General features: G+C 43.2%; 1 protein-coding gene across 3 annotated transcripts in view; it reads left to right on the top strand.

Moving 5' to 3' along the window:
* LOC126213592 (uncharacterized) overlaps positions 1-21,745 on the top strand; it is a 313,729-nt gene that overhangs the window by 40,506 nt on the left and 251,478 nt on the right. For all 3 annotated transcript variants that reach the window (XM_049941451.1, XM_049941452.1, XM_049941450.1), the window contains exon 3: positions 9,184-9,243. In XM_049941451.1, the coding sequence (XP_049797408.1) occupies positions 9,184-9,243 (60 nt within the window). The remainder of the gene's footprint in view (positions 1-9,183; positions 9,244-21,745) is intronic.

Here is a 21,745-nt window from a genome sequence, read left to right as displayed (position 1 = left end):
AGTTCAATACTTCTGAACATTTAAAGCAACCCAGCCACAGTACTTTTCATTATAGATAACTGCATCACCTTTAGAAAGTCTAATGTCACTGTTAATATTATGAGAAGGTCATTAATATGCAACCTGAAAAGCAAAGGTCCCAACATACTTTCCCAGGGCACAACCATACTTAATCCTACATCTTACGATGATTCTACATCCAAAATAACCTATTGTGTTCTCCCTACCAAGAAATCCTCAGTAGAGTCATAGATTTTGCTTGGTACACCATATGATCATATTTTTGATTATAAACATCACTGAGTGAAATCCTTTTTGGTAATCAAAGAATACTACATCTTCGTGCCTGCCTGCCCGCATCTGAAGGTTTCAATACATTATGTGAGAACAGTGCGTGTTGGGTTTCACAAGATTGATGTTTTCAGAATTCGTGTTGGTTGGCACGGAGGAGGTTATTTTGTTCAAGATACCTCATTATGTTTGAGCTCAATATATGTTCTAAGGTTCTACAACAAATGAGTGTCAGGGATATTGAACTGTAGTTTTGTCGATCACTTCTAGTGCCCTTCATGTACGGGTTGTGAACTGTGCTTTCTTTCATTTACTGGACACAGGTTTTTATGCGAGGGATCTATGATAAATTATAGTCGGAAGAGGGATTAATTCAGTAATAATAATATTAATGGCGTGTGGCGAGGGCTTACACTGTCGGGTAGACCGCTCGCCTGGTGCAAGTCTTTCGATGTGACGCCACTTTGGCGACTTGCGCGTCCAAGGGGGTGAAATGATGACGATTAGGACAACGCGACATCCAGTCCCTGAGCGGAGAAAATCTCCGACCCAGCCGGGAATCGAACCCGGGCCCTCAGGATTGACAGTCTGTCGCGCTGACCTCTCAGCTACCAGGGGGTGGACACTAACTCCAGTAATTCCAGTAATTTTAATATCAAGAAAATAACATTACACTGAAGTGACATAAGTCGTGGGATACATGTTGATATCATGTCGGATCTCCTTGACTGGAATACTCTCTTTCAAATTCTGAAGGTGGCAGGGGTAAAATACAGGGAGCGAAAGGCTATTTACAATTTGTACAGAAACCAGATGGCAGTTATAAGAGTCGAGGGGCATGAAAGGGAAGCAGTGGTTGGGAAGGGAGTAAGACAGGGTTGTAGCCTCTCCCCGATGTAATTCAATCTGTATATTGAGCAAGCAGTAAAGGAAACAAAAGAAAAATTCGGAGTAGGTATTAAAATCCATGGAGAAGAAATAAAAACTTTGAGGTTCGCCGATGACATTGTAATTCTGTCAGAGACAGCAAAGGACTTGGAAGAGCAGTTGAACGGAATGGATGGTGTCTTGAAGGGAGGATATAAGATGAACATCAACAAAACCAAAACGAAGATAATGGAATGTAGTCGAATTAAGTCGGGTGATGCTGAGGGTATTAGATTAGGAAATGAGACACTTAAAGTAGTAAAGGAGTTTTGCTATTTGGGGAGCAAAATAACTGATGATGGTCGAAGTAGAGAGGATATAAAATGTAGACTGGCAATGGCAAGGAAAGCGTTTCTGAAGAAGAGAAATTTGTTAACATCGAGTATAGATTTAAATGTCAGGAAGTCGTTTCTGAAAGTATTTGTATGGAGTGTAGCCATGTATGGAAGTGAAACATGGACGGTAAATAGTTTGGACAAGAAGAGAATAGAAGCTTTCGAAATGTGGTGCTACAGAAGAATGCTGAAGATTAGATGGGTAGATCAAATAACTAATGAGGAGGTATTGAATAGGATTGGGGAGAAGAGAAGTTTGTGGCACAACTTGACTAGAAGAAGGGATCGGTTGGTAGGACATGTTCTGAGGCATCAATGGATCACCAATTTAGTATTGGAGGGCAGCGTGGAGGGTAAAAATCGTAGAGGGAGACCAAGAGATGAATACACTAAGCAGATTCAGAAGGATGTAGGTTGCAGTAGGTACTGGGAGATGAAGAAGCTTGCACAGGATAGAGTAGCATGGAGAGCTGCATCAAACCAGTCTCAGGACAGAAGACCACAACAACAACAACTCCTTTTGCCCGCTGTAGAGCAGCAACTCGACGTGGCACGGGCTTAACAAGTTGTTGAAAGTCCTTAGCAGAAATATGGAGCCGTGCTGCCTCTGTAGCCATCCATAATCGCGTAAGTGTTTCAGATGCAGGATTTTGTCCACGAGCTGGCCTCTCAGTTATATCCCGTAAATCTTTGACGGGATTCACGTCAGGTGATCTGGGTGGCTAAATCCTTTGACTGAACTGTCTAGAATGTTCTTCAACCTGCCCCTGTGACCTGGTACATTATCATCCATAAAAATTCCACCATTGCTCGGTCTCCTAGTAGGCAAACGTAACCATTTCCAGTCAACGATCGGTTCGGTTGGACGAGAGGTCCCAGTCCATTCCATGTAAACGTAGCCCACACCATTATGGAGTTACCGACAGCTTGCACAGTGCCTTGTTGACAATGTGGGTCTGCACCACAATAGAACTCGAGCATCAGCTCTTCCGAACTCGTCTGACCGGGCCACAATTTTCCGGTCATCTAGGGCCCAACCGATTTGGCCACGAGCCCAGGAGAGGCACTACAGGTGATGTTGTGCTGTTAGCAAAGGTACTCGTCTCAGTCTGCTGATGCCGTAGCCCGTTAATGTCAAATTTCGCCGCACTGTCCAAATGGACACGTTCGTCATACATAGCGCATTGATTTCTGTGGTTATTTCACACAGTATTGCTTATCAGTTAGTACTAACAGTTCCACGCTAACACTACTGCTCTCGGTTGTCGAGTGAAGGCTGTCGATCACTGCTTGTCCGTGGTGCGATGTAATGCTTGAAATGTGGAATTTTCGGCACACTGTTGACATCGTGGATCTCGGAATATTGAATTCCATGATCATTCCCAAAATGGTGCGTACCGTGCGTCGAGCTCCCACTACCGTTCCATGTTCAGAGTCTGCCAATTCTCATTGTGTGGTCATGATAACGTCGGGAACCTCTTCGCACAAATCACCTGAGTACAAATGACAGCTCCACCATGCACTGCCCTTTAATACGTGTGTGTGTGTGTGTGTGTGTGTGTGTGTGTGTGTGTGTGTGTGTGTGTGTGTGTGTGTGTGTGTGTGTGTGTGCATACCGGGTGATCAAAAAGTCAGTATAAATTTGAAAACTTAATAAACCATGGAATAATGTAGATGCTGTTGTTGTTGTGGTCTTCAGTCCTGAGACAGGTTTGATGCAGCTCTCCATGCTACTCTATCCCGTGCAAGCTTCTTCATCTCCCAGTACCTACTGCAACCTACATCCTTCTGAATCTGCTTAGTGTATTCATCCCTTGGTCTCCCTCTACGATTTTTACCCTCCACGCTGCCCTCCAATGCTAAATTTATGATCCCTTGTTGCCTCAGAACATGTCCTACCAACCGATCCTTTCTTCTAGTCAAGTTGTGCCACAAACTTCTCTTCTCCCCAATCCTATTCAATACCTCCTCATTAGTTACGTGATCTACCCACCTTATCTTCAGCATTCTTCTGTAGCACCACATTTCGAAAGCTTCTATTCTCTTCTTGTCCAAACTAATAATGTAGATAGAGAGGCAAAAATTGACATACATGCTTGGAATGACATGGGGTTTTATTAGAACCAAAAAAACACCCCATATTGCTAGACATGTGAAAGATCTCTTGCGTGCGTCATTTGGTGGCGATCGTGTGCTTAGCCTCCACTTTCGTCATGCTTGGCTTCCCAGGTCCCCAGACCTCAGTCCGTGCGATTATTGGCTTTGGGGTTACCTGAAGTTGCAAGTGTATCGTGATCGACCGACATGTCTAGGGATGCTGAAAGACAACATCCGACGCCAGTGCCTCACCGTAACTCCAGACGTGCTTTACAGTGCTGTTCACAACATTATTCCTCGACTACAGCTATTGTTGAGGAATGACGGTGGACATATTGAGCGTTTCCTGTAAAGAACATCATCTTTGCTTTGTCTTACTTTGTTATGCTAATTATTGCTATTCTGATCAGATGAAGTGCCATCTTTTCGGACATTTTTTGAACATTTTTTTTTTTTTTTTTTTTTGTTCTAATAAAACCCCATGTCATTCCAAGCATGTGTGTCAATTTGTACCCCTCTATCTACATTATTCCGTGATTTATTCAGTTTTCAAATTTATACTGACTTTTTGATCACCTGGTATATATGCCTATCTCACGACTATTGTCACTTCAATGTATGTAGGATGAACACATGTTCCACCAACAATATTTTGGATGTTGTTCAGGGGTATTTTCTGAGTATTTTGCTGTAAGGGTTCTGTGGTCTCTGGTTGTTTGCTGCAGAGCAACATTGTAATTATTGTTTGTTCAGTTTGCAACCCTGGTTGCCCTATTTCTTTTAAAATACATTCACAACAGTGATTAAGATTGTAATAGACAATCAGCAAGACATCCAACACAAAATAGAGTAATCCAACTCTCAACGTAGTGTTGTGGTTACTGTTGCTGCGGGAACAACTTGGCATAGTGTTGTTGTGACGCTCCTCCATTGCATTCGGTGAACTCACACGTGAGGTGCATATCGATCAACTCTTTAACTAGCACACCTATCCGTACTGCTGTTTATCACTTTTAAGGGAACCTGGATGTCAGTGTCTGTATTTTTTGCTAATATTTTTGAAACATAGTAACGTAAAACTTTAATAGATACCAAAATGAAACTTTGTCCAAATAATTAGTTTATAGTGAACTCTTTGTGCCAAGAATTGAAATATTGTAAAATTCATAAAGAAGTGGAAATTGGTTTTAATCGTACATACAAAATTATGTGTAATTTGTATTTAGGTACACTGTACTTTGCACTTTTCAGAATAGAGGGTCTAAAAAATTTATTCTTTTAATTATTAACATGTTAAAAGAATAAAGCAGGAATATCTACCAGTTTTTCGTTTTGTGTATTTAAAAAAACATTTTTCTGGGAGTCAAACAATGGAAATTCAGCCAAATTCATTTCCTAATCCGAGCTTGTGCTCCATCTCTAATGCACTCATTGTCAACAGGACATAAACAGTAATCTCCTCTTCCTCCTCCTCCTCCTGGTTTGCATATCAACAGTATGAGAATAATAATAATATGAAAACGATAGATTGCTACTCACCATATAGCGGAGATGTTGAATTGTAGGTAGGCACAACAAAAAGACTGTCGAGCAACTGAGCTTTCAGCCAAAAAGGCCTCCATCGGAATTAACACCACACACACACACACACACACACACACACACATAAACCACACACACACACACACACACACACACACACACACACACACACACACACACATAAATCATGCAAACACAACTCACTCACTCACACATGCCACTGAAGAAGGCTTTGGCCAGAAGCCTTTTTGTTGTGCCCGTCTGCAACTCAATGTGTCATCTTTATGGTGAGTAGCAATCTATCATTTCCTAGTATTGTTGTTTTACTAGAGTCCGTTTTTTTCTCCTGATAATTTAAAAACATGCTACATGCTCCAATTGAAGTATTTAATACATTGTTGGAACCAAAAGAAAAATTCGTAGTAGGTATTAAAATCCATGGAGAAGAAATAAAAACTTTGAGGTTTGTTGATGACATTGTAATTCTGCCAGAGACAGCCAAGGACTTGGAAGAGCAGCTGAACGGAATGGACTGTGTCTTGAAAGGAGGATATAGGATGAACATCAACAAAAGGAAAACGAGGATAATGGAATGTAGTCGAATTAAGTTGGAAATGAGACACTTAAAGTAGTAAAGGAGCTTTTGCTATTTGGGGAGCAAAATAACTGATGATGGTCGAAGTAGAGAGGATATAAAATGTAGACTGGCAATGGCAAGGAAAGCGTTTCTGAAGGAGAGAAATTTGTTGACATCGAGTACTGATTTCAGTGTCAGGAAGTCATGTCTGAAAGTATTTGTATGGAAGTGAAACATGGACGATAAATAGTGTGAACAAGAAGAGAATAGAAGCTTTCGAAATGTGGTGCTACAGAAGAATGCTGAAGATTAGATGGGTAGATCACATAACTAATGAGGAGGTATTGAATAGAATTGGGGAGAAGAGTAGTTTGTGGCACAACTTGAGTAGAAGAAGGGATTGGTTGGTATGACATGTTCTGAGGCATCAAGGGATCACCAATTTAGTATTGGAGGGCAGTGTGGAGGGTAAAAATCGTAGAGGGAGACCAAGAGATGAATACACTAAGTAGATTCTGAAGGATGTAGGTTTCAGTAAGTACTGGGAGATGAAGAAGCTTGCACAGGATAGGGTGGCATGGAGAGCTGCATCAAACCAGTCTCAGGACTGAAGACCACAGCAGCAACAACAACACATTGTTAGATAATCTGGTTCACTGTGTAGGCAATCACTGTTTTATTATTCATTCAAAATTGTGTTTCTATAGCTTTAATATTAGATTAGATAATGATACCTAAGTATCCAAAAACATTGATTACAGGAAATTGAAACTAAAGATTTGCATGTAATTTTCTTCTGAATGATAATATGTCAAACATTTCCAGTTCCATATTCTTATTGATTCTGAGTGTTCATTTCCTTAGTTTCTTTGTTATTCTGGCTTCCTTTGTCAGGCTTTCAGCAGCTTTTTCAACTTCAGTGACACCCTCATAGAAGCTTTTTTTTATGCTTAGTTTGCTCATAGTTTTTAATCTGCTTGTCACTCCCTCATGGCGTCCCATCACACCAATTGTGGGGTTCTGCCCACTCATATTGTAGAGGGAGCCTAAAGGATGCGGTGTTCTTGGAATGCTATACAACACTTCAAGCAAATAACATTAATAGTTTTATTTCAATAAAGCAGATTTGACAATACATAACTTGAATTTACGACGGTGTTACAAGCAATGGGCGACGTGCAAACAATCAAAGTCCTTTGCTGTTTACAAGGTCCTCGTAAGAAATTGATATGGATCACACATCACTGCTATAATAGGGCTCTCTGCTACTACTGTGCTAATACTGTCTGCCTGATGTTGGCAGGAGTGGCGCTTACATTCACTTCGTCTAGATGCCGCTTCTATAGTGGTGACATCCTGGTCAGCGCACTATTGGCTGATGTCGTCTCACTGCCTTCTCTCTCTGGTCTTGCATTCTCCATCTTCGTTCTGGCACTCGTGGTTACACCAGAACACCAATCTGGAAAGTTCACATGCCAACAAAAATAATTTTTGGCACGTGCTCCCAAATGCAGCTATAAATATTTTCTAAAATAAATTTGACACAGTGTCCACACTCTGCAGATTGTGTATTCAGTCTGCAAATTTTTCTTTCCCATGGAACTTGAAACGCCATATCTATGTGCAGCAATCACTTGTAGGTAGGTGTAGTAGAGTTTGTGCCAAGCGATTTTAGTCGATTGTAACCCAATAGCTATCCATTACTGCGTTTTACTAATTTTTGTTTGTTTTTGCATTTGCTTTTTGCAGGTATCCGATGAGGGATAAATTCCGAAATGTATCATATGAGCAACAAATTCAAATGCAGAACAGCTGATAAACTATAAACATTTTCATTTTGTTCTGTGTTTTGCCATTAAAATTTTTTCCTGTATTTTAGAATCTGAACAATCTTTATATATTGGCTTTAGTTCTACCGTAACACACCGAGCAAGGTCGTGCACACTGGATTCGCATTCGGGAGGACGACGGTTCAATCCTGCATCCGGCTTTCCTGATTTAGATTTTCCGTGATTTTCCTAAATCGCTTCAGGCAAATGCCGGGATGGTTCCTTTGACAGGGCACGGCCGACTTCCTTCCCCATCCTTCCCTAATCCAATGAGATCGATGACCTCGATGTTTGGTCTTTTCCCCCAAATCAACACTACCATAACAATTTCTGGTATTTTGTGTGTGTGTGTGTGTGTGTGTGTGTGTGTGTGTGTGTGTGTGTGTGTTTTTCAATTTTAGTGAAGGTTTTGTGTTTGACAGCTAGGCATTTAAAGAACATGTGCAACATCTGCTTTGAAAAGACATGTATACACAAAAGTGATGCGGTAATATACATAAAGCATATATTTGAAGAGTAGGAAAAATCGGAAAATTATGCTAGATTAAAAAAAAAAAATTCCAATTTTTTGAGCCTTCATAACGTCCGGGTCCTCTCAATGTACAATTAACTCTGCCGGGTTAACAAACTTGAGACGGAACGGAGCAGTACTCAATGCAAGTTTGAGGGCGAAGAGTAGAGTGGGCATTGATGTCAACAGCAACGACTGTGAGTGAATGGGGCAAGTATGTCAGGAAACGAGTCGCACACAGTGCATATTGTAGACATTTGCACCGTTGTGCAGATGTTTTCAGTGCAGTACAGACACAGAAACAAACAGGAGTAAGAAATCAAACAAAATGCAGGTATTCTGTAACAGCTGCCGGAGACAACTGATCCCCAATGCCAAAATCCTCAGAAAATATCCCTAAACAATCTCTGAAATTTGGTTGCTGGATTTCACATTCATCCTGCATAGACCCGCGAGAACAGACAGTGGGAGCAGTCATACAGTATTGTTACCAGTAGCAAATAATGCCCAGTACGTAACTAGCGCATATGCTTTTGGACAGTGAATAGCACTCGACACTCGAAGAACTGTTTAAGGGTTCATTCGCTGTTCAGTCTCTTAACTACCAACCGACCAACCAACTTTAAGGGCTGATAAAAGTTTTTGTGGCGTATGTGGCCGTAACTCTACATAGGAGCTTCCTGGCAGCAAATTAATGTTGTCGTATAAATTGTAACTGTTTCACTGTGGTACGTTTCGATGAGCGATGGACTGGTGTGTTCATTCCTTAACAAATGCTGTGAAAGGCATAGGTTATTGAACATAGACTACATTATTTACAAAAATATTTGCCACGAATTGTGAAATTTTATTGAAATTGTTTTGCCAGTAATAGAAAGTGGTTATCAGGTCAGAACACGAATCTCTGAAAGAGCTATGCAGTTTGCTAGCAACCATAGCTATAGTAACCATTTCCAGGGATATCAAGTTGCTACAGTTTTCTTCGCCTGTCTCGAGCCTCAGATATTGCACAAAAATTCATTAATGTACTAATGCTATTGAAAGTGACAATTGTGCTTTGTTTTCTCTTTGCAGATGTTGGAAGTACCTGGCCACTTTCAAAAGCCTCACCAGATATTTATTTCGGAGCAAGCTGTAAGTAATTCCAAAAGTTTTTCTGTTAAGTTACAGTTGCAGATGAGATTTGCGAACTACTTGGTGTGAAATATTAACTGAAATACACTGACAGAATGAAAACCCAACATCGAGACATAATTAATGTACGATAATGAAATTTTGCAAATAGCTTTTTGCAGGTAACATATTTGAGTGACAGGTTAATGTAAGCATGTGAAAAGCCATTGCAAATGTGAAATGCTGGTATATTCATAACCTGTGTAACCACTAGGATCGTACAGGTGCCGGATATCAGTTTGTGCGACAGAGTCTCGTGCGTGTCGCACTTGGTCAGTCGATACGTGGATAGTTAATGCTGGTTGTGGATGATGCTGAAGCTGTCATCTGATGATCTCCCATACGTACTCTGTTGGAGACAGGTCAGGTGATTGAGCAGGCCGAGAAAAGCTGTTGACGCTCTCTAGAGCGTGTTGGGTAACAACTGCAGTATGTGGATAAGTGTTATCCTGTTGGAAAACACCCCCAGGAATGTTGTTTACGAATGACAGCACAACAAAGCCGAATCACCAGACTGACATATAAATTTGCAGTCAGAGTGCTTGGGAGAACCACGAGAATGCTCCTGCTGTCATATGAAATGGCACCTCAGATCATAACTCCAGGTGGAGGTCCAATGTGTCTAGCTTTCAGACAGGTTGGTTGCCGGCAATCACCTAGCCACCTCCTATCCAACACACAGCCATCACTGGCAGCGAGGCAAAACCGGCTTTCACCAGAAAGTACAACACACCTCCAATCCGTAGCACAGTCTTCTTGCCACCGTACATTCTTGTAACCACCACTGCCTGGAGTCATGTACAGTGGTTACATCACTGCCAAGTCTTTCTGCAATGTCCCCAGAAGGCATTCCTGGCTTACATCAACTTATCAAGTCCAGTCTGAGGAAGTAGCCCTTACATGACTTCAAATAGGACATTGTCCATTGACACATGGTTTTCTGTTACGTCGTGAGGAGCCACCAACATGTCAGACATGTGGGACACAGCTGTCAATACGACATATTTTAACTGAGTGTGTTTTATATTCGGGTTTGAGGGAAGATTTAAGTTTCCCACCAGACCTGCCTTCTATTTTAACTAATAATGAGGCAAGTGTGGCTAGAGTTTTACATTTTTGTGTGATGTCTGGACTTCTTCCCAAAATATTGGGATTGAGATCGTAATGCGCTGTAAAGTGGTTTGGTCACCCATTATTTGTAAGTGGTCACCAAGCCACAGTTAATTATTTTTACCTGTTTTGTACTGGTATTTTATTTTTAGTTTTATCTACCTGTTTTGATGTGCTGTGTCCAATCTTGAAATTTGAGCATTTACAATTCTCGCAAAGATCGACTCTGAATTGATCCTTGTTTAAAAGATCATGGCTGCACTTGTCAACATTTATTTTTTGAACGGATGCTAATAACCTGGTTGTTGTGCGCCCTAAAACACTAATCATCATCATCCAGTCTCATTACTGTTACGGCATGCACTTGAAGCAAACATGATTTTCACACTCGTAGTGGTGCTACTAGTGCCTCTCTTATGTGATTGGTGCAAAATTCTAATAGACATCATCTTTCAGATGTCGAAATGTGCCTACCAACTTTTTTGTTCATGTCGCACAACTGATTTTTGGTGTTACGATTTATTTATTTTCTGTCAGTGTAGTTTTACAGTATGTGCTGCTGTTGTTCTGCGAGCTGATCTTTCCTGTGCCATCCTCTCCATCTTTGCGCGCCAATTGCACCCTGCTTACTGTAGTCAAGCCTTGATCTCCCTCTTGAATTTCCCCTTCCCTACTTCTCCTTTCCATCTATTACCAAATTGATGACCGAGCGAGGTGGAGCAGTGCTTAGCACACTGGACTCACATTCGGGAGGACAACAGTTAAAACTCGTGTCCGGCCATCCTGATTTAGGTTTTCCATGATTTCCATAAATTGCTTCAGGCAAATGCCGGGCTACTTCCTTTGAAAGGGCACGGCTGACTTCTTTCCCCATCCTTCCCTAAGAATGGGGCTGATGACCTCACTATTTGGTCCCCTCACTCAAATCAACCAACCGACCATATTGATGGTTCCTGGATGGCTCAGGATGTGTGCTATCGACCTGTCACTTTTTTTACTCAGGTTGTCCCATAAATTCCTGTTTTCAGCTATTTTGTTCAGTACCTCCTCATCTGCCACCCCTCTAAGCTTGAGCTTCCTTCCACAAAACCACATTTCAGAAGCTTCGATTCTCTTTCTGTCTGTATACTTCCAGAAAAGACCTGCAAATACTTGGGGGGAATTAAAACGGATTTTTTTTCTGGATTTTTATCCCATTCTAAAATCTGCAATTTGCTTAATAAAATGCTATATAAATCACTTGTAAACTAGCATGTGAAGTTTTTTTTTCCATATTGGTTGCAACTGTTTGATCTGTTAAAAATTTTACATGCTTTACTTCAAGATAAAATAAATTTGTAATTTCTTTGTGTAGAAGACTTTGGGTTGCAATATTACAAAGGAGAAATTATGTATCTGTTGGTAGCACTGTTGGAAACTATGTAGTAGTTTTCCCTAATACAAGGGTCATTTCAAAAGTCCTGCAGACTGTAAAACAGAATCGATGAAAATAATTTATTTTCCAAAATAATGCTACAGGTCTTCAATATAATCTCCATTTTTACCTATGACAACTTCCCAACGTTTTAGCAATGTCTGTGTTCCAGATTGGGCACCTTCATTTTGAACTGTCTGATCATATGGGTCACCTCACTGCATCAATTGTATCAAAATGTTTTCTATAGGGTTGTTTCTTCAATTTGGGAAACAAATAAGTCTGGTGGACTCATATCAAGACTGTATGGTGGGTGTTTGTATGGAATGTAGCCTTGTATGGAAGTGAAACGTGGACGATAAATATTTTAGACAAGAAGAGAATAGAAGCTTTCGAAATGTGGTGCTACAGAAGAATGCTGAAGATTAGATGGGTAGATCACATAACTAAGGAGAAGGTATCGAATAGAATTGGGGAGAAGAGGAGTTTGTGGCACAACTTGACTAGAAGAAGGAATCGGTTGGTAGGACATGTTCTGAGACATCGAGGGATCACCAATTTAGTATTGGAGGGCAGTGTGGAGGGTAAAAATCGGAGGGAGACCGAGAGATGAATACACTAAGCAGATTCAGAAGGATGTAGGCTACAGTAAGTACTGGGAGATGAAGAAGCTTGCACAGGATAGAGTAGCATGGAGAGCTGCATCAAACCAGTCTCAGGACTGAAGACCACAACAACAACAACATGGTGGGTGGGCAAGTATTTGTCTTGCATTTCTCTCACTGGTAGGGCAATATGCAGACTTGCATTATCGTGCAAAATGTGGACACTAGCTGCAAGCTTGTCAGGCCTTATTTGACGAATTTTCAGGCACAAAACAATTTGCTGAAACAGCTTGTAGTATGTGCCCGTTACAGACATCCCCTGAGACACACTGATTGTAGCCGTGTGTCATACGCAAAGATCGTCTGTTTCACCTTTTATTGTTGGCAACAGAATTTGTTCTGGACACGGAGACTCGGAACTTTTCTTCTGTGATGACTGAGACCTTACTTCTGGTTAAAAATTTTGCAGCCAGGTTTCGTCGAGTGCAAAAGTATTTTTCAGTAATTGTTCTCCTTTTGTTTGAAAATGTTGAATCAATGCTTTTGCAATTCATTTGCGACTTGCTTTCTGCTCTTCACCCATATCGTGTGGTACCCATCTGGCAGCAACTTTTCTCATCTTCAACTTTTCAGTTACGTTTTTGTAAACTGAAGAGACAGACATTCTGGCCTCGTATGCCTCACATGTTTTTTGTGGATCCTGTCTTAAAATTTCGTTAACAGTAACATGAGAGGCGAACTTTGTTACAGTTGATGGCCTTCCCCTTCTTGATTTGTCCTCAGTGCCTATCTGATCTTCAAGGAAAGCGACAGACCATTGTGATAATGTGCTGTGATCCATTACACTATTACTACACACCTCTCTCAAAGCATTGTAAATTTCCATTGGTTTCTCTCCGCAAAAGGATTCGATTTTGATGTAGGAACCGTGTCACTCAGTGTAATCCAACCTGACTCAATTTCGGCTTTCATTTTAAAACTGAATTACTCACAACACAGCCTCAGTAACCAGCAGTGACCGACACGTCTAAAGTTTCACAACTGACACGAGTTTCAACTTGATCATGTCACCGTAACGATGGCTGTTGTGGATACTGGAAAGGTAATCGACTTTCAGATTCTGATAGAACTTTTTATAAAAGTAAATCAGTGAACCAAGCAGAATACGTCTGTGATAGGGACTATGAAGGACCAAGTGATGGGATGGAAGCCTCTGCAGATATTGAAATTTTCAGTCTGCCCAGGAATGAAATGGGTGGTTGTTTTCTATGTTTTTAGGTGATGGTGACTCAAAAGCAAGCAACATTGTAGTAACAGCTTGGTCTTATGGCGATAAGATTATCACAGAACTGGAGTGTGTGGATCACATCCAGAAGAGGATGGGCACCATGCCATGGAAGTTGAGAAACAAGAAACTATGTAATGGTAAAGTCATAAGGGCTAGGCTGGCAGACAAAATTATTGATGAATTACAACAATACCATGGGCCATTAGGAATAACACTGGAGATTTGTTCAGAATTTGACAGATAATACGGGCTACCTTCTTGCATAAACTGTCAACATATGACAGACCAATACATCAACTTTGGCCTTCTGGACCAGATTCGTGGTTTAAGTATCACAGTGCTCGATGCTCATTTATACAGTCAGAAACATTATCTCCCAGCAGCAGTCATGGAAGTAATAAAGCACATTTACAGAGACTTGGCACATTCTGACTTTAAGAAATGTGTGCACGGGCAGACTCAGAATCCGAATTAGTTTTTTTACAGTTTTATAGCAACTTGCACACCAAAACATGTTTTTGTTGGAAGGAAGACACTAAAGTGAGTGGATGTGGCGTGTCTGCTATGTTGTTATTGCTTTTAATGATGGCAGCATTTGTAGGGTGAAAGTGCTACAACCATACGAGAATTATTCATCGAGTAAACTGCACCAGAGAACTTCATTGACTGGACAATATTCAATCGATAAAGGACAGTATCCGGCAGAAATGGCCACCTAAGAGTGCATAAATGAGAAAAGAATGAGATCCACGGAAAATGATCAAGAGGACGATACACAGTACAGGGTGCATCGCAGCGTGTAAAAATAACATTTTTAACATATGTGAAGTAAATTTTACTCATTTCAAACTTTAGAAGCTGTTTCTGAAACTTGGACATTTTTGATTGCATTATTTCTTAAATGTCATGAACCAGTTGGAGTAGAGTCTTCAAATGTTCAGGGAGTTGCAACATAGATATAGTGAGTACTGAACTAAAATAAAAACGTAATGCTAATATTATTAAAATTGTATTGGAAAACGTACAAAAATTTTTGCAAAGTTTTAACTGTGTAGTTAAAAGATAGTATTTCTGAAACCACTGTCTGAAATGCAATGATTTTTGTTCAGTACACTAAGAGTTTCATATTCGTTGCTACTGTGGTTTCTGATATACAGGGAAGCCGAGCAACGAAATTTAACTTTGTCGATGTAGGGTGTTCCAACTCCCCTTAAATTGCCCTTTTTCTGAAAAGTTTTTCCAAGTATTGCCAATCTGCATTTAAATGCTCATTACTTCTGCTGTGATCTGTTACTTTGGTGCCCAAATAGCAAAGATCATTTACTGTGTGGGTCAGTCAAATGGAAACCAAATACCTACCAAAATGCGACCGTGGAATATTTCCACCCAAAAGCAATAACTACACATATTAAGACATTTATCCCACTCGGAGTTGAGACGGTCAAATCCCATTTTGTAGGACGTGTCTGCTGCCGACGGATCCACAGCCGCATCCACTTTCGCACTTTGACTGACTGAAACCCACGTCCATCTCATGTGGTGCGACCATTTCGATCCTGAGGGCAAACCGCAAAGCCACCAGTGGAAACATTGCACCCCTCCCCCTCCAAAGAAATTCGGCGCTGTTCAATGATGACCTGCTTTGTCAACTGCCGGGGCTCTCCGCTCGTAGAGTTCCTCGGGCGTAGAATCACAGTCAGTGAGCAGCATATAAAGACACCTCGCAGAAACTTTGATGTACCGTAAAGTCAAAACGCTCAGGAATCCTGTCAGACAGAATCGTCCTGTCGCACGATAACGCCCACCCACACACTGTCGCTCGGACGAAGGCTACGCTTCGGTAATTTGGTTGGGAGATGCTGCAACATCCTCCCTACCGTTCAGATTGTTCACCTCGTTTTCACATCTCGGCGACACGAAGAAAATGGGGAAGTTGTGTACGGATGTCTGTTTGTCGGAAGAGGAAGTGCAAGAGTGGGTGCAGTTGTGGATCCTTCAGTGGTCATCTGTGTTCTACGAAACATAAATTGACTGTCTCATCTCCCAGAGGGTTAACGTGTGTGGTGATTACTTTAGAATGGAAACATTCTGTGGTCCCATTGTGACAGTTGTTCAGCTTTCATTTGACTGTCTCTCAGTTTTACCATCTCCCAACTAAATGTCCCCCCTGTCACCTGTTTTACTTTGACTACATTCCATTATCCTTGTTTTCTTTTCAAGACACTGTCTATTCTGTTCAAGTGCTCAAGTCGTTTGTCATGTCTGACAGAATTACAGTGTCCTTTTTTACAATGTTATTATTTATAGTGGTGCTATTTCTTCTTCCTGGACCTTAAATCCCTTTCTGAATTTCTTCTCGGCTTCCTTTACTGCTTGCTCAATAGTGAGGTTTCCACGGCTGCCGCCGCCTCTCACTGCCTCTCGCATCCCGATCTCCATCGTTCACGGTCATTCCAATCTCGTTCATTAAGACCTCTCGCCACCATCGCTTCGTTGACGTCGTCTTTCCAGCATCTCGCAGGTCTACCGTGCTTTCTTCTCTGATGTGGAGTCCATTGCCATACCCGTTTTGGCCATCTTGTGTCTGACATATGCTGTAAGTGACCATACCAGAGTAGGCACTTTCTTTCTATGTAGTCTAGTATTGTCCTTTTGACATTCATAACCTCTCCGATCCTATCATTTCTAATATGATCAAGTCTGGAGTATCCACAACTCCGTCTCCAGAAATTCATCTCGACAGCCGGCAGGCGATCTTTCTGCCACTGAGATAGTTCCCACAACTGTGTACCATATTTTGTGATACTTTCAATAATTGTGTGGTAGATGGTATGTTTTGTTCTGCGTGTTATGTTTTTGTTCCAGAGAATACCATTTAGTTGTTTTATGGCTCGCTTGCCCTGGCTTATTTTATTGTTTGCATCATCCGTACTTCTACCATTGGACGACAGTGTCACTCCCAAGTACTTGGTGCTTGCTCAATATACTGATTGAATAACATTGGGGACAGGGTGCAACTCTGCTTCACTTCCTTCATAACTACTGCTTACCTTTCATGTCCTCTGGTTCTTTATTACTGTAGTCTGGTTTCCGTACAAATTGTAATGACCTTTTGATCCTTGTGTTTGATCCCTTGTATTTATTTTTAATCTTGTGTTGTGTCTTGTGTGGCTGTGAGTAGTGTTTTTGATTGTGTCATGGGACAAATTAGACTGGTTGCATTAGTAAGTTCACTGTTTCCAGTTAAGCCAACTAATGGCGCTGGACAGCAACGTGTCACTGACACTGCATGAGAATTGTATATAACATGAACGTTAGTGAGAGAGGAATTCAGTTCCGCCAGCAGTCAGGCTTTTGACTTTACCAGAAAAGGTGCTGTTATTGAAGCCTTACTATCAGAATAGAGACTCTGCTTGATGTGTCGGCAGCGGGGCCAACACCTTGTAGATCGAAGTGGCTGAAAGTGCACGCTAAACTAACGCAGACGGGCGTGAAGTACTGGAACATGAGACTTATTAATGAATAAGAAGAAAAGTACGTAGCTGGAATAATATACTTAACTTTATTCTCTTGTTGGAATACATCTCTTGAATAGTAGTAAGCTATAAGCACTGATACAAATGGCGCCTTGCTGGGTAGTAGCTATGGAATAAGCTGAAGGCTATTCTATCAGTCTCTCGGCAAATGAGAGGAAGACTTGGTAGGTCTGGTCGCAAGCTATGTCGTCCGTACAACTGGGGCGAGGTCTAGTCCGTGTATTGTGACCTGCCATGTGGTGGCGCTAGGATTGCGATTACACAGTGGCAACACGCGGGTCCGACATGTACTACAGGACCGCGGCCGATTTAAGTTACCACCTAGCAAGTGTGGTGTCTAGCGGTGACACCACATTCCTCCCCCGCAAATCGGCGAACGGTCGTGAGATAAGGCTTCCGCCCGCCGTGGGGAGGACCCCATGTTGACGTATGCGATGAGGTGGGGAGCCTAACAACAGGCGAGGCTGTGCCACCCGCACCCGGCCATTCGGTCCGAGGGGAGCTAGGAAACGCCTGCAAACCTAGTCCAGGGTGCACGTCAACATGAGGTGTAGGCGCACATAATGATACACGAGGGGCCGAAGAGTCGACCTCCATTGCGTCGGGGAAGCCGACGGGCGAAGACGACATCTGGTCCGGAGCGGGCAAAAGGTCCATGGCGGAGGACGGCTGGTCACGGGAAGCGAGCGGCGGCGCGTGACCCAGGGAGGCGCCAGGCGGTTGCAGCGACGCGTCCACTGCGGGCGGTGCCGGCGGCGGCTGCGGCGGCGGCGCGACGCCATGGGGCAAAATGGAAGGCAGCGTCGGTAACACCTGGGGATGAGGCGAGCCAGTAGATGGGTCCCCAGGGCGCTGACCTGACGGCACCGTCGCTGAAAGCAGACGGGGAGCGGCAGAACCCAGGCGACGACAGAGGCGCAGCTGATTGAGATGCCGACGCACCTCACCAGAGGCCCCCAAAACCAAATACATCGCGCGGCCGAGGCAGCGAAGAATGCGCCCTGCGAGCCAACGCTGTGAACCGCGATAGTTGCGATAATAGACAACGTCGCCAGGAGCAAAAACAGGAGGCTGCCGCTGCACCGGAACCTGATGCGGCGGATGCAGCAAAGACATCAGGGTACGATGAGATCGACCATGGAGCAATTCAGCCGGCGAGCGACCATCGCGGGGCTGAGAGCGATACGATGACAAAAAGAGTAACAAAGCGTCCTCCCGAGAATGCGATTCTTTCAATTTCAACATCTGTGACTTGAAAGTCCGGACCAATCGTTCAGCGGCACCGTTTGACTGAGGCGAAAATGGCGCGGACGTCAGATGTTGAATACCATTGGCCTTGCAGAATGACTGAAATTCCGCGGACAGGAATTGTGGGCCATTGTCGGAAACAATAGTCTGCGGAAGACCTTCAATGCAAAAGATAGCAGACAAGGCTTGGATCGTGGCAGAAGACGTCGTGGAAGACATCCGGACAACAAAAGGAAAATTACTGAAAGCATCGACCACAACCAACCATCGAGCATTCCAGAACGGACCAGCAAAATCTATGTGCAAGCGTTGCCAAGGGGAAGTGGCTTTCGGCCATGCAAAGAATTTCCGCGGCGGTGCGGATTGTTGTTCGGCACACGCCACGCAAGAGGAGCACATATTTGTAATCGCAGCATCGATTCCGAACCAAGTACAGTGCTGACGAGCAAGCTGTTTCGTTCGCACTATACCCCAATATCCTTGGTGAAGAAGCTTTAAGACAGAGGACTGCAACGAACGTGGGACCACGACTCGGGATTGATCATTATCAGAACGCAACAACAAAACACCACGTCGTACAAAAAGTCTCTCCTTGTGAGCAAAAAAACGGCGAACCAAAGGATCCTCGATCCGTGACTTTGACAAGGGCCATTGCGTAGCAACAAAACGCAAAACAGTAGCAAGGACAGGGTCAGCAGCTGTGGCTGTAGCTACATGACGAAAAGCAATCGGAAACGATGCGACCACGTCATCGGCTTCCGAATCAATGAACATGCAAGCAAGTTCGGAAGAATCGAATGCTTTATCCTCAGCAACAGGCAAACGGGACAACGCATCAGCGTTCCCGTGCTTAGCAGTGGACCGATACAAGATAGCGTAGCGGTACTGCGAGAGAAACAGTGACCAGCGAATGAATTTCTGCGCTGTACGTGGAGGTACAGGCTTGGTCGGATGAAAAAGCGATGTCAAAGGTTTGTGGTCCGTGATGATGGTAAAGTGACGACCATACAAGAAGTCATGGAACTTGGTAACACCAAACACGAGAGCTAAAGCTTCTTTCTCTATTTGTGAATAATTTCTTTGCGCAGATGAGAGCAATTTTGACGCAAAGGCAATAGGGCGATCATGCGAGCCATCTTTGTGTGCAAGCACCGCACCGATCCCGAAATCCGATGCATCTACCATCAACAAAAGGGGTTTTCGGGGATCGAATGGCGTAAGGCAAGTATTTGAAAGTAACGCCGATTTCAACTGGCGAAAGGCGCGTTCGCATTCCGTCGTCCAGACGAACGGAACACCTTTACGGCGTAAGCGATGAAGCGGAGCTGAAATGGAAGAAGCATTGCGCAAAAATTTATGATAATAATTTATTTTACCCAACACACTCTGTAGCTGTTTCAAATTCTGCGGAGCAGGTAAGTCCTGTATGGCACGGAGGTGCTCTGGACTCGGATGTATACCTTGGGCATTTATGACATGCCCCAGGTAGGGTAAGTCCCGAGCAAAGAACACACATTTGTCCTTTCTCAAGCGAAGACCATTCTGACGCAATACCTGAAATAATGTTCGGAGATTTTGCAAATGTTGGGCTTCTGTCTGTCCTGAGATCACAATATCGTCCAGATAGTTCGCAGCAGTAGGGACCGACGCACACACAGTTTGTAAATATTGCTGAAACAATGCAGGGGCGGATGCACACCCGAATGGCAGTCTTTTGAAGCGATACAAGCCAAGATGCGTGTTTACCACCAAGACGCGCTGGGAGTCTTCGTCCACAGGTATCTGCAAGTACGCATCTGCTAGGTCCAATTTGGAAAAATATTTTCCCGGGCACAGTTTGTCAAAAAGATCTTCCGGGCGGGGCAAAGGAAAAGTAGCAGTCACAAGTTGTGGATTCACAGTGGCCTTGAAGTCCACACAAAGTCTCAATTTTCCGGAAGGTTTTGGCAAAATTACTAAGGGTGAGGCCCAGAGAGAAGCCTGCACACGTTCAATTACACCTTGAGATTCTAACTCGGCCAATGTTCTTGCGACCTCATCACGCAATGCGTGGGGAACATTGCGCGCTCTGAAAAATTTCGGTTGCGCGTTGTCTTTCAATTCCAAATGTGCCGCATAGTTCTTAGCGCAACCAAGGCCCGGTGCAAAAATGTCTGCAAATTCTTCACAAAGACTAGAAACACTGGCGGAAGGCACAGTCTGATTCACTGATAGGACCTGATTTACTATAGACATATTAAACAATTGAAACAAGTCTAAACCAAACAAGTTCACTGCACTAGAAGTAGAACGAAGAACGTAAAATGACACAAGTTCTGTTTGTCCCTTGTATGTTGCAAGAAGGCTGCACTGTCCTAACACAGGGATCTGCTGTCCCGAGTAACCATGTAACTTAACATTTGCGGCACGCAATGGCGGTTGGCCCAGTTGTTTGTACGTGTCGTGATTAATCAATGAAACTGCAGCTCCGGTATCGAGCTGGAATGGGATCACTTTGCCTTCAAAGTCTAAGTCCACAAAAAGTTTATTGTCCTGCTGACGACAAGAGCGACTGTCAAGTGCAATTTGAACTGATACAGGTACAGAAGCACTTGCGACTTTACGGGATTTCCTGCGACGTCGACACACACTTTGGGTGGGACGAACACAGTCACTGTTAGCTAAAGTGTCACTGGACGGGTGGGAATGAACTACATTAATGTCCATGGGCGAAGGTCCACGAGCCTGATTGTCCTGGGTTCGATTCCGGCGCGAAGCAAAAGGCCTGGAATTATTGCGATTGTCTGATCTAAGCTTTTTCTGGCAAACACTTTGTACATGTCCTTTCTTTTGACAGTAAAAGCAAATAGCTTGGCGTGACGGGCAATTTTCACGCGAATGTCTAGTTGCACACCGCGGGCATGATTTCACTGCAGTTGCTTGCTTACGCGGCGCACGTGTTTGCGAGCGAGGCTGCGACGGGCGCGAGGGCCGCTTAGCGTCCCGTGCAGCGGGCCCGGCGGGCCGATTAATGTGACACACTGCTGGCGAAGTTTCAAATGAGTCCTGAGCAAAGTCAAGTGTGTCTTGCCTATCCAATATGTCTATCACTTGTTGAAGGGAGGGATTTACGAGTTTCAAAATCTGTTCCCGTATGCGAACATCAGAAACGTTCTGTGCTATTGCATCACGCACCATAGTATCTGAATATGGGAGGCCACATTCACAGGCAAACGCACAGTCTCTAGTAAGTCCTTGCAAAGTTGCAACCCACTCCCTATGA

The sequence above is a fragment of the Schistocerca nitens genome, chromosome 11 (assembly GCF_023898315.1).
Source record: "Schistocerca nitens isolate TAMUIC-IGC-003100 chromosome 11, iqSchNite1.1, whole genome shotgun sequence".
Classification (NCBI taxonomy): domain Eukaryota; kingdom Metazoa; phylum Arthropoda; class Insecta; order Orthoptera; family Acrididae; genus Schistocerca; species Schistocerca nitens.
The sequence above is the reverse complement of the archived record's forward strand: the minus strand, read 5'-3'. Positions and strand labels throughout refer to the sequence as shown.